Raw genomic sequence first — 14,255 nt, forward strand, 5'->3', positions numbered from 1 at the left:
TTTCCTCATTAATTTTATTTTGAATCGTTGACGTTATTGTTCTTTTCATAAGAGTAGTTTGAAGAAAAAAGGGCGGGGATAGAAAAACAACTTAAAAAATGGATTAAAGATTTAATTTCATGAAGATTTCTGTTAATATAAACATAAGCTATTTGTATTTAAAAAATGGACAAAGACCAAAATGGACAAAGACCAAACTGAATACTTAAAGGACTAAAATTGGTAAGTTTATAGTTAAGGGACTAAAACCGATAAGTATATAATTAAGGGATCAAAGATGATAAGTTTTTTAATAGTTAAAAGAATGAATAGTTAAAGGACTAAATACGTTAAGTGTATAGTTAAGGAATTATTTTAGATCTACTCCTATAGTTAAGGGACTATTTATGTCATTTTCTCAAATAAAAAAAATCAAAACCTCAACTAAACTCTGATAAAAGAAATCAAAACATCAACAATATAATGCATTTTCTTAATATTTTTTCTGTACTCCCTATTACGCATTTAAGCGAATATGGATGCAGAATAAATGTTTTAACGGTTCAAATTGGCTTATTTCAGGTGCTTTTAAGCTGAAATAACTTTTAAACAAGTATTTTTACGTGAAAATAACTAAAATAAGTCAAAAGTCATAAGTTAGAAAACCTAACTTCTGACTTTTATCTTAAACCCATCCAAACAGGCTCTAAAGAATCTCTTTCGAGTCACTCAGGAACAATAATGAGATTCTCTTGAACATGGAGGAAGACCCAACAAAGAACAGAATTGTATAGTATGAAAACAACAGAAAAGCATTCATTCAAACATCAAAGGGCCTGTCAAGATATTACTTCAGAATAGGAGTTGCAACATATATTATTCAAATTAGCTACAGATGAATAGCATTCTGAAGAGCAACATATATTGTTAGAAACATCTGTCAGGAAGCAGCCATCATCATCCTGATACCAAGTGATAATGCGAAAGAAAAGTGTTACTATACGGTCTACGCTACAGAGGTTCCCATAAAAATGAGAGGATTGGATATGAACAAGAGAGTACTTTTAACGAACTTCCTTTACAATGACATTAACTAATGTTTTCTTCCTTTGTTTTGTTTATTGGTTAGTCCACTAACATTGTTTCTGTTCAACACTTCTTATCCCTGTCACTGAGCTGGAACAGCGAGTGTCGAAAATTTGCCACCTTACTGTGAGTTCTTAGCCTTCTTTGCAGCAAAAAGTTGACGAAGGAAAGCAAATTTTCCCTTTGCTCGTGCAGAAAACTCAACGATAGTACCATTGCTGGCAACCGTTTGCTCCACAGGTTCTGTTGCTGGTACAGATGGTGAGGGTGGTGGAAGTGTGAAAAGGTATGCAGTAAGCATCCGGATTATCTGGCTGAAGCTTGGTCGCATGTTAGGGTCTTCCACCCAACATGATTGTATGATAAATGCCAAGTCAGGAGAAATATCTTCTGGAAGACTAGGTCTCTCTTGCTGCATTTCCAGTTCATAAACCAATTTAATACATATAGCAACAAGAAGACCATGTGTTAACTCAGAAGAACTCCAGAAATAAAACGATCAGTATCTCATGGAAAAAGTTAAAAGGCAAATGATTGTTTAGCTTACACTCTTCAGAGTTAAATATTAAAACTGCACCATCACTATAAAAAAACAGGATTATCACATCCCATCTAAGAGCACAATTTTACTTCAGTTACCCTCATATACACCTAAATGTAATGCATGGATATCAACGAATGTTGACAATGACTTTTGCAACAAGAGTTATGAAACCTAATTAATCAAGAGAAAGAATCGCTTGAAGCAGACATGATCTTGATCATCATACAAATGTAACTAGACAACTACGCACACCATGTGGTAGAATTTAAATTAAAATCTGTTACATGCCTAAACCAAGGGTTTTCAGGCATTTGAGGACATTCCTGATGAATTTAGTTCTCCATCCGAATTTGCTTGTCTAATTTGACTTGGTATGATTATCAAGAGAAGCGTTAGAAACACGGCCCGTATAATATTTGCATCATAGAAAAATAGGCAACTGTATTGTTATGAGAACAAACGAGCCCCTTAAAGAATTTGTGATTCTAACAAGGGAAGCGGACAATTTCGATGCAACTCAAAAAGAAAAGTAGAAATTTATCGGGATAATTGAGGCTAAAGACTCGCTTAAAGCATGTTTAAACCCTGAATCTTGGTGAAGCCCAGGTGGTGTGCTTTGCCTCACTAGTCGGTGCTTCAATGAGTGAAACAAGGTCCTAAGGTGAGTGCATCTTCGCTAATGGGCTTTGTCTTTAAGAGCACAACACTAGACAATGGATATACTTGACAAAGTGAATACATTTGTTGTTAGGTAAACGGCATGACTGAACTTCTAGTGATTAGGAATAAGAAACTAATAATACAAGAAATCTAGCTTAAAAATCCAAAAATCTAAGGGTGTGTTTGGTATTTTCCAATTTTCTCATATTTGATTGATCAAAAAATGAGGAAAATGACTTTCCTAATGGAAGTAGGGAAAACAAGTTTCCAAAAATAACTTCCAAGTTTATTGTCTCCACCCCACCCACCCAACGTCCTCAACCTCCATCTCTTGACAATTCCACCCCCTTCCACCCCCACCCCATGCTCACACATAAATGCTCTTGGGATAGTATTTTTTTTACTTACCAAAAACTAGAAAATGTAAGAAACTCACTTATTTTCCAATTAAATAATTTCTAGGAAAATATTTTCCTTCATACCAAACACACCCAAACTACATCCTTTCATCTAATCAAAAACTTTAAAGTCATTGAACTTGATTAACATGGTATTACCTGCACACGGTCACATATATATCTATCTTAATTATAGCTTTTCATTTCTTATCCCAAATAATTAGTGTGTGATTATAGTTACATTTTTTTTGCATTACCTTTCTACTTCTTATTTTTCCTTTCATTGGTGTTTTTCTTCGCTTAAGTCCATGCTTTACTCCTGTTTTGAGTTTAAAGCCACAATAGACGGATAGTTTTTGCATTTTTTGCTTTTGAGTATTCTGGTCGGATGGGAGTAGCAAAAAGATTGAACCTTCTTAGGAGTTGTTAGCAAAGAGGATCTGGTAACATTTATGTCTCAATGCCATTAAGTATATCTTTATTAACGTTGAGAGTTAAGACATAATATAATTAAGTAATCAAAAATGTGCTCTCAAGTATTTAAACTTTTGGATGAGATGGTCATGCATTTAAACATAATACTAGAGCAGGCAAGAAGTTCTGGGTACAAATCTCACCGCCACCACCTAGCAAGAAAAATACTCCACGAGTTTGGTTAAAAAAAAATTAGGCTCACATGTGAAGAGGCGTGTTGAGACAATATAATTCAGTAATTAAAAGTGTGTTCTTCCTAACCGCTTAAGCTTTTAAATGAGATGGTCACATCCTCCAACACATAGTACCCTTTAGTTTGAGGTGGTAAAATGTTCTTTGATGTTGGCATACAGAAATGCTACTTGTCATGCCACCATTTATTAGACCACCTAGTACTTGAGAAGTTTGTAAGGATATAGCTGCAAGCAAAAAAGGTCAAGTTGTGAAAAGTTGAGTGTGGCTCACTTATCATGTGTAATCTTATCAGTATCAAAACCTTGAAGACCTACCCTGTGCAGCTTGAGTGCCTATTGAACTTCACCTAATTTAGGTTCTGTACATCTCTATTTTCATGTGATATGATTTGTTATCTTGACCCTTTTATACACATAAGCGCTGCAGAACAATGATACCTATTACACTTACTTTCAGATCCTCTCGTATCTGGTCTCACTCATCAAAGCAATCACCTTTCATAGGATCAAACTCTTTCTTTCTCCAAACTCAATTTTGTAAAAGGCCTGGACTAATTACATCAGTCTCATCACCACCCTATTGTTTCATCTCCTAGCCCCACTAAAAAGACTAATAAAAACAACCATCAATTAACTGTTTCTCAATACTAAATTTGTTGAAATAAGCTATATGAATCCTCTGTAAATCCCATCCCCGAGCTTTTGGTCTCGTGGTATGAGCACCAGTGGCAGAGCCAGAATTTTCGATAAGGGGGTTCAAAATCTGAAGAAATAGACACACGAAGTAGCCGAAGGGGGTTCGACATCTACTATATATACCTAAAAAATTATTTTAACCATGTAAAAATAATATAATTTTCTGTCGAAGGGGGTTCGGATGAACCCCTAAAGATATGGTGGCTCCGCCACTGATGAGCACAGTCTGTGATGTGTGGTTAGGCACATCCTTAAGTTCAAATCCTGTCACTGAGAAAGGTTTGGTATTTGAGTGGGAAGAGGTTGAAGAGATGACCTATTATCCACCAAGTTTCAATCCCTTTACCACTGATTCTCGGAATTTTTCTATTATTAAGAAGATGAATTGATACAACTCCGGGAGAACCACACCCTAAAAGCTAGCTATTGAGGTGCGAGAGCCCAGGGCTATATAAGCCCCACATTAGCTCCACATCAAATCAATGTGAGACTTTAGTTTCATACCTTGCAATAGGATCATTACAAACCACCAGCTCCATATCTGTCGTCCTAGACGGCTGTGCGTTAGACCATTTCTATCCCCGGGCCAACACTACAATACCGGTGTCACCATCCAAGGCGTGGCGGGCACGAATGGGTGGTGGGTGGGCCTGATAACAAGCTACAACCCAACCACACCCCAAAAGCTAGCTATTGAGGTGGGAGAGACCAAGGCTATATAAGCCCTACATCATGAATTCTCTGTAGCCATAACATTTCCAATTATAAGAAAATTAGTCTTTTACAACCGACTAAAGGTTCTCTAGAACTAGAGGATCTCTCCAGCTTCCATTTATCTCTAATTGAACATGTAAACCTCTACTTAGACTAAAAATACCCATGGCAGACAAACAGCTGAGATTATAAGAACCAGTGAAGACTCTCGTCACAGCCTCAGTGATACACTCCGATTTAAAGGCACAACATAAGCTTCTTGGCATAAGCAAGCCTGCTTATCTAGTTCTCATATTATCAGCAAGAAGTCAACCAATATATGTTCGGTTGAAGAACACCAAAGGATTTAACTGCAGCAACTTCACGTTGAATTATTCTTTTTCTTCTAGAGAGAAAGTGAGGTACTTTTATTATATATATACCAACAAAGGAACACTGCATTATCGTTAGACGAATTGTTCAAAAACTAGCGAGGGAAACCGTTGATCGCATTTCCTCTAGATTAAATGCAAGTGGTGGGTAAGTGCATTTTTGCTCTCCTTTTGTGGCACTACCTGGGTGAGCTCCCCCATTGCAAAAGGACTTCTTAGTTAGTTGGAGTGGTTGTTACTCCAACAGAAATAGAAAGTTGAAACTCAATTTTAAAATGTTTAAATTAGAATAAATGGTTGGAGAGGAACAGATGAATGCTTCACAGAAAGTACCAATCAAAAGATTTTAAGTATCTGACAACCACGGTTGTTAAAAGTAAACAACACAAAAAAGCTCTATGGTCTGTTGGGGCTTCAAGCGCAAAGTGCAAATAAAGCATGCGCTATGATGAAAAAAAGCAGAAAGGGAGAAAAAATATAAAATATATATAGTCGAACACTAATAATAATTACAAGCGTGAATGACTAATATATGAACAAAGAAATTGAGAAAAAAATAGATGGAGGATTTTCCTGGCTTGCATTTGGTGGACAATCTGGAAAGAGAGAAATTCCAGATGTTTTGAAGACATTAGCAGTTCAGTTCAGAGATTAAGTTGAACTGCTTTAGACATTTCTGCTTTTGGGTTAACCAGAGATACATAGTAGATACTGGCTCAATGATACACCCTTGTTTTTTTGTTAGGCAGAAGAAGCAGTTTTGTTCTTCTTTTTCACTTGTAAATGTGGTTTTAGCACAACCTAAGTGTTGTATTGATAAATATATACAAATTGTTACCTTCTCAAAAAAGAAAAAAAAAATTGAAAAAAAAATACGATAAAGTGGAATATCAATTGGTTAGTGCCACCTCTTCAGAAGAGGTTCATTGGCAAAGAAAAGTACGTCTTAGAGCGTTGATGACAGCACTGAAGCGCACATTAAGCGAAGCGCTCAACACGTTTTGAGCCTTGCTTCGAGGCTTAAGCACACCTTTGACAACACTGCTGAACCTTCGACAACACTGCTGATAATGCAATCATTTTTACTTTTGATAACCCAAACATAAAGTTTAGTTTTCAAACTACGAGGATATAGACCCTCCCACGCAACCCCGGTAACATTCTCCACTTAAATACCAAATTGGGTTCAGCAGTCAGGTTTCGTACTCATAACATTCTTTATGGGACTGACTAAAAAGGATAGTAAGTAATATAAATTGGGACGAAGGGAGTAATATTATTTTTTCTCAGTCCCTTCCAACTTTAAACTTAACTAATGGTTCTAAGACTATGGCAACTAGAGTCGATCAAGTCAATTCTTCACCTTCCTTAACTCTAAACAATGTTCTTTTGCTCCCTGGTTGTCCCTTTAGCCTTCTGTCAATAATTCGTTTGGCTAGAGCATAAATTGTTCCATATCATTCTTTAGTAACATTTTTCATATAGGACCTCAACACGAGAAGGGTTCAAAAGGGTTATCGATAATACTCACCTGATCTTTGGCTATACCTTATGTCCTCGAAAGTTACTTTCTTTCGAGGTCACCCCAATTTAATATCCTCTTATGCTAAATTTATGCTAAATTTCCAGACATTTTTAGGTCTTACCAATTCCATCTTTTGGGGATCCCACAGTCTATACTTCCACTCCATCTTCCTCAGCTCCACCTCCACCACTTTTGATTTTTTATCGTCGTCTGCACTCCTCATCTAGTCCATTTGACTCACGACTGCCACCAGAGTCCTTGCTTGTTGCGGACTTGTCAACACAAAGTTCTCCCACTGCCACTCGGAAATGTATTATTATACTCGCAACCCTCATCTTATCTATATTTGTTTGAGTTGGCATCATTTGTCACCGGCTCATTTTGTCTTTGTATCATCATTATATATGTTTATATTCCTAAGACGACAAGCGAAACTCTTTCTCATCTAGACTAGCAACAGGATATGATTCGGGAGATGTTTGCCTCACACTCTAGTGGTGGTTTGGAGCTTGTTCCTCTACCTCCAGGAAAGTCTACAATTAGTTATCGTTTGGTATATGCTGTGAAGGTTGGCCCCAGTGAATAGATTGATCGCCTAAAGGCACAACTAGTCCCCAAGGGTTATACACGGCTTTTGATCTTGACAATGGTGATACCTTCTCCCTTATATGGTTATTGTTCGTCATTGGCCTCTCCACCAGTTAGCTATTAAAAACATTTTTCTTCATAGGGATCTCGAAGATGAGATATATATGGACCAACTAATAAGCACTTTATGGATTGAAGCAGTCTCCTCAAGCATGGTTCAAAAAATTTAGTATGGTTATTCAAGAATTTGGCATGATCCGAAATGAAGCTGGTCATTTTGGGTTTTATCATCACTTTGATCCAAGTTGTGCATGTATTTGGTGGTTTACACTAATGACAGTCATCACAGGCAATGATGACGAGGGAATTACCAAGTTGAAACATCACCTTTTTCCGCACTTTCAGACTAAGGGTCTTGGTCCATTGAGGTACTTTTGTTGAGGTTGCTAAATCCAAATCAGGTTCGAAGAAGAAAGGAGAAAAATACTATTGAACCGTAATTCTACATTTGTCACCGGAGGTTCCCAAGTCTGATGGCAGTGTTGGTTTTTGCAAACACTGAAGGAAAGAAGATGGCTCAAACAGCAGTTGGTATCGCCAAGTCCCTAGCCAGTAACAAAACAAGTGATATATGTATGCACCAGCTTGAGGAGTGTTATAATCCTTGTGAATAGAATAAATGTAAATATATTATGTAGTTTAATTTACTCCTATTGTAATTAGATATTGACTTCCTTTCCTTTTTAGGACATGTAAACAACCACAATGGCTTGAGGGAATAATCAAGTCGAGTTCTCTTATTTTTCTCTTCCACTTCACATCTATAAATCTAAAAATGAGTTCAGCCTTATCTATATTGTTTTTGCACAAGCCAAAAGTGAATAGTAGATCAAGAATTTCCAATCCTCAGGCAAGCCAAGCTCAAGGGTTGGGATTCTTAATGAAGTTGATCCAAAGGGTGGCTGTGTTTACTGTCATAATCAAAAATAACAAAGAGCATACTCGATTGTACTGTAATAAATATACTAAGGAAAAGCTTGATGATGACAGAAAACACTTTGTACCTTAAAAGCAGCAGCATAAGCAGCTTGCAAATTCGACATTCCCTCAAATGGCATGCGGTTTGTCAGTAATTCCCACAAGACAATACCAAAACTATAAACATCGACCTTGTTATTATAATGCTTCTTCTCCCCCAGACGCAATGTAACAGTGCTGTACAACTGCAACAACAATTAATTCAGTTAATTGGGAAACCTTGAAAATTCAGGACAAAACATAGAAAACGTATTGAAACTGATCCAAGTAAGAACATATTTAAATGAATAAGTACAAAGAGAGAAAGGACAAAAGATTTGAACTTGATAAAGGCACTAGTGCACCATCACATCATAAAATATATAGTTAACTCATGAAAGTTCATTGGGGAATTACAGTAGGAATATCACAAAACCAATACACTTTTGAGGGCGCCAAATTACCAAATTAACCAAGAAGGATAGTAGTTTACAAGGGGATTTGGAAAATGATGACAACAACATAGAACAGCCTTAAAGATAGTAAATTGGATAAGAATATCATCATGCCAAAGTACACAGTCCATTGTGACCTTCGAAAGTTAAAAAGGAAACAGTTCAAGGCTTGCTTCAGATCAAGATCATAATATTGTGATTCAGAAATCAGAAGAACAGGAGAAATTAAAAATTACACAGATTTTCTTTTAAAGTTTTCTTTGGATAACCGAAAAATTCCTGGGAAACAATGACACAAATTTCGTAACTCGGTGAATAATGGACAACCCTCCTCACCCGTCCCCACTTAAATATCATGCTTTTGTATGTAGCAGGTTTCAAATCAGGCACTTTGCTCTTACCACAATCAAATCCCTGGGGGCATAAATTTCCTTTTTAATACTACCTCCGTCCACTTTTAACCTTTTTTAGAGTCAAACAATAATAACTTTGACTAACATTTTACGATATATTTTTTCAACATATTGATATGTAAAAATTGGAATTAATAGTACTTTTCGTGCAGTTTTTGAATAACTAATTTTTTTGTTTAAAATATCAAATTAATGTAATCTAATTTAACTTTGAAAATTAGTTAAATTGACTTTTGAAAAGCGCAACAGGACAATTAAAAGTGGACAGAGGGAGTATAAGTTAAGGAAACTCCTTTTGCATGCTACAATTTCTAGAGGTGGGTAAATAGAATGTAAATTTGGTTTTCAAATCATGGCATTTTGTTATCACTCCTTAGTCATCCAATAGTTACAGCAGCTCTTTTTAGTAGTAGTTATTTTCCTTTAATAGTGCAGTTTTTCATTCCAGTAATGTTAGGAAGTCATGTCCTAGTTTCTAGGGGTAGTTATCTTATAAGTGTTGTATTTAAACCATCTGTTTGTCTCATGAAAGAGAAGCAGAAAAGTAATTTTAGTTTTTGAGTACTTTAACTCAATAGATTGCAGGTTCTCTCTTAATGAACCAGCACCATAGATCGTAGAAAGAAAACTCCAAATTTTAACTTGCAGCGTTCCATAACTAGATCCATAACAGGGGATCATAACAACTTGGTATCAGAGACGGGAGTTATGAGAGACCAAATTCAACATCAACTCGCACAATTGGTGAACTTGTTCCAAGAAGAACGTGCAGCCAATTTGGCTAGCAGGAAGCATAAATGCTCATTTGGATGCACTCGCAAAGGATTTAGAGAATTCTAAGGTCGATTTTGATTCAAATGAAAATACAAGACAGATTCACGGTTGGAAGGGAATAAATAAAGTGGCAGGAGGGTCAGGATCAGAAGTAGGAGGAAGTTTCATCATTCCTCGACATACAAAGTTGGATTTCCCACGATTTAATGGCCAAGAGGACCCTTTGGGATGGTTGAACAGATGTGAACACTTCTTTCGACACCAACAAACTCTATAAGAAGAAAAGGTTGGACTTGCTTCTTTTCATTTAGAAGGCAACTCACAACTTTGGTTTCTTCAACTAAAGATAGATATGCCTCAACCATCTTGGGATGAATTCAAACGTCAATGTAACCTTCACTTCGGGCCACCAATCAGAAGTCAGAAATTGGGAGAATTGGCTAAATTATGCCGGATCGGGTCTATGGCAAATTACCAAGAAAAGTTTGAGCAATTAATTTCGCAGGCTGGTACACTCACTCAGTCGCAACAAATTAAACTTTATATATGTGGTCTTACTGATTATATAGCAATTGCTACAAATGAGTTTATCCTGACTTTATGAACGCAAGGAACAACCCATTTGCTCGCAATCGTTAGATGCTTGCAAATCCAAGACAACAGATTTCTCACCTCAACAACATGCACCTCAACAACATGCCAGATTTGTGAAGAAACTAACCAGATCTGGAATGGAGGAAAGGCGACTTAAGGGACTTTGTTTCAATTGTGATGAACCATTCACCCGAGGTCATCAATGCAAGAAATTATTCTGGATTGACTTTATAGACGATGAGGAAGAGTTTGCTGGAAAGGAGGGAAATACTAATTTCCGCACTTAGCGCTTGAGGACAAGTGCGATTTAAAGGAGGAGAGTTATGTTATCACTCCTAGGTCATCCAATAGTTACAGCAGTAGTTATTTTTTTTAGTAGTAGTTATTTTCCTGTGATAGTGCATTTTTCATTCCAGTAATGTTAGGAAGTCATGTCCTAGTTTCTAGGGGTAGTTATCTTATAAGTGTTGTATTAAAACTATTTGTTTGTCACAGGAAAGAGAAGCAGAAAAGTAATTTCAGTTTTTGAGTACTTTAACTCAAGAGATTGCAGGTTTTCTCTTAACGCACCAACATTACACCATAGGTCGTAGAAAAAGAACTTTAGATTTTATCTTGCAGTGTCCAATAACTAGATCTATAACCAGGAATCATAACACATTTACTGTGTCATATTTCACCTTTAACTTGCAAATAATTCTGATGGGTCACTACTTGAGCATATATTCCTATGCAGCAGGTACATAATCCTATTCAGCATCATAATTCCCAGCCTTTACGAATCTATCAGATGAGAAAATGCAAAGTGTAGTCTTCTCAAGTTCCATTAGTGGAATTATAGTTACTGTCCCTAACCATTTTATCAACCATGTAATTTATATGACCAATAATTTAATCTTTCATACAAAAAGATATTGATAAATTCATATGAAATAATAACAACCAACAACCTTTTTTTTTTTAAAATCTGGTAACAATATAACAACCAACAAATTTCAAAGGGGCATTGATTTACATGCCTAGTGGAGCAAACTACACGGTTCACTCGTGATATTATGGGGTTGATAAACATGTACTTAAATAGATACAAACCTCAGGTGCCATCCACCGGTATGTCCCAGTTTCTGCTGTCATCATCTCAGTGAGGGTTTCTTCCCTTGCTAACCCAAAATCTGCAAGCTTCACAGACTTCTGATTGGCCGTGAGCAGCAAATTGTCTGCATGAATGACATTTCACATGTGCTCTTTCTTAGACAGGAGAAGATTAAAAAACAATGCACATTAACAAATGAAATAGGGAAGGTAAACAGCGAGTGATGCCAACTTAAGAATATACTCCAAGTTAGCAGCATGAATTGAACCATGCATCAAGGGAAAATATCAACTAAATATGAGTTTGCTATCCTCTGTTGGCTTTACTACATTTAAGATTCTTTTTACAAGAATTAAAAAAGTGAGATAGCAAGCGATGAAGTGATTGGTGGAGCCAGAAATGTATACCACAATTCACTAATAACTTCTTCCTTCAATAGTACTTAGATTACTGACCATAGAAGAGCCAACATAAAATGATAAGATAACCCAGAAAAAAGAACTCTTCCAACTGTAAAATATTGATGGATAAAAGAATATAGTCCAAAAACATAATATTTGGCCTGTTTAACATTTCAATGAATAACTACAGTAACAACAAGAAGAAATTCTTCTACAGCTCGGCTAACCAAGTGGTACCAGGTTTTAGATCTCTATGTATAATGACATTGGCATGTAAACATTCCATGGCCCGAGCAATGTCAAGTGCATAATTTAAGGCCACATGTAGGTCAAGCACGTTTGGTCGAATGCTGACTAAGTACTTCCGAAGAGACATTCCAGGCAGTAGCTCTGAAACTATAACCATCAAAGGATCCTTGCAAGCTCCAATAAACTGCAAACACGAACCATCATATGAATGGTCCAAGAAATGTAAAAGGTTTAGCACCAGTTACATAATAGGCGAAGCAACATGAGCTAACTACAGAACCTAAATAACCGTGTATGTGAATATTAACTAGCTAACACCTTACTGACTGCTAAACTTAACAAAAAAAAAACTGTTCAAAGGAAGTTAAACACAGCACTTTGAAAAGATAATCAGAATATTAATTTGGAGTTGAAGGAACTTGGAAGGAAAAGAAAAATGATACTTACTTTTACAAGATTCTCATGTTTTACTCTTGACATCATAACAACTTCCCGAACAAAACGGCCTTCAAGTGAAGATCTTTCTTCTGAGGTGTTACCACCATTAAGAACTTTTATTGCAACAATTTGATCACCATACCTGGAGAGACATGAAGCATTTTTCGATAGATGAAAAATGTACAATAAATCAGAGCAGATAACAAAAAACACAAATGTTTTTTATATCTTCAAGTAGTTCAAATGAGAGATATTGTCACGTTTGACTGCTTCACAAGACAAAGGAAAATAGCCACACTAGAAACATCACCAGACGAAAATAATTACTTGCAGTTACAATGTAAGAATCAATGAATATATCAATTTCCAATTGTAAGCCCTTTCCAAATGGCAAGCAAACTCTCATATTACATTTTCTTAATTATATAGTAGTAGCCTAACTAGTAAACCAATAGAACAGTGTCACACTGGCCAATCACCTAAAGCATGATCCACTAGTTACAGTCTTACAACATCACAATTTTAAAGTAGGAAATGAAATGTGGCAGAACACCAGAGATAATCAGCTCTATACTGCTATTGCAACCCTCCGAATCTACAACGAGAAACTGCTATCTGAAATCATTAGCCTAAACAAACATGGGTAACATTACAAGAACGGCGTTACCTACCTTCCTTCATAAACTTTTCCATGAGCTCCCTCGCCAATTTTCGTTCCAATAAAGAGTTGTTTTGGATCCACCAACACTCTCTCATCAATAGATAATTGTGTTGAGGGTACTATTGATCCATTCCGCGAAACACCTTCAACATATTTATGTACACTACCAACAGGATTTTCTTCCTCTTCTCTTTCTCTGCTCTTCTCACTGCAACTCATGGTTTGCGAAATTCGAATCAAATTATCCCTGAATGCCTCATTCTCAACCCTCACACACTTTGAACCTACAAATTACTTGCAAACAACCACTCTTTCCCCAACACTGAAAAGTCAATACTCTATTGACCAAATGGATATTTGATACTAGACTAAACTTCAACCCTCATATGCAAAGCTTCTTCCTTTAACACTTGTTCAATACAACTTTCAAACAACTCAAACCAAATATTGACTCCAAAATTCACTTTGATTCAAAACTTCAACCAACTCTCATCGATCTGAAATTGCAAAAGAAACTCAAGCATCGCCTAAAACCACAACCCCTTTTCTTGATAAAGAAAAAAAGACTCAATTTTTAAACAACCCAAGAACTAGCAGTCTTTAAATACCGTAAAGATTAAACCCCAAAAAAATAAAAATCAAGAATCTTCAAAGAAAGCAACAACAGAGAAACCTATAGTGGTAGCAAAATACTATAAAATTTTCATGCATAGATGAGGACCTAACAAGCAACTTTGAAGACTCCTATAAAGCTTTGAACTTTACTCTTATTTTTTTTATTTTTTGGTTTGTTTTTTGGTCCCTTTTTTGGGGGATGGGGGTGGGGGTAGTGGGTTAACTTTGTTCTGTACTAGAAACTCTTATCTACAAATACAATCAAAATGGCGTTCTTGTGAAGAGTGTATTTTCTGGTAATGTAATGAGTGTTGAG

At 36.2% G+C, this 14,255-nt stretch overlaps 1 protein-coding gene across 1 annotated transcript; it reads right to left on the reverse strand.

The window, feature by feature from the left end:
* Positions 1 to 794: 794 nt before the first annotated feature.
* Positions 795 to 14,249, reverse strand: LOC102588230 (serine/threonine-protein kinase HT1). The gene is made up of 6 exons (XM_006346616.2): positions 13,335 to 14,249; positions 12,673 to 12,805; positions 12,214 to 12,409; positions 11,575 to 11,699; positions 8,294 to 8,452; positions 795 to 1,477 (listed from the first exon to the last, which is right to left on the reverse strand). The coding sequence occupies exons 1-6, from the start codon at positions 13,541 to 13,543 to the stop codon at positions 1,187 to 1,189; spliced, it is 1,113 nt and encodes a 370-aa protein (XP_006346678.1). The 5' UTR covers positions 13,544 to 14,249; the 3' UTR covers positions 795 to 1,186.
* Between the last annotated feature and the right edge of the window lie 6 nt (positions 14,250 to 14,255).

Source organism: Solanum tuberosum, unplaced genomic scaffold (genome assembly GCF_000226075.1).
Source record: "Solanum tuberosum cultivar DM 1-3 516 R44 unplaced genomic scaffold, SolTub_3.0 scf00080, whole genome shotgun sequence".
In the NCBI taxonomy this organism is placed as follows: domain Eukaryota; kingdom Viridiplantae; phylum Streptophyta; class Magnoliopsida; order Solanales; family Solanaceae; genus Solanum; species Solanum tuberosum.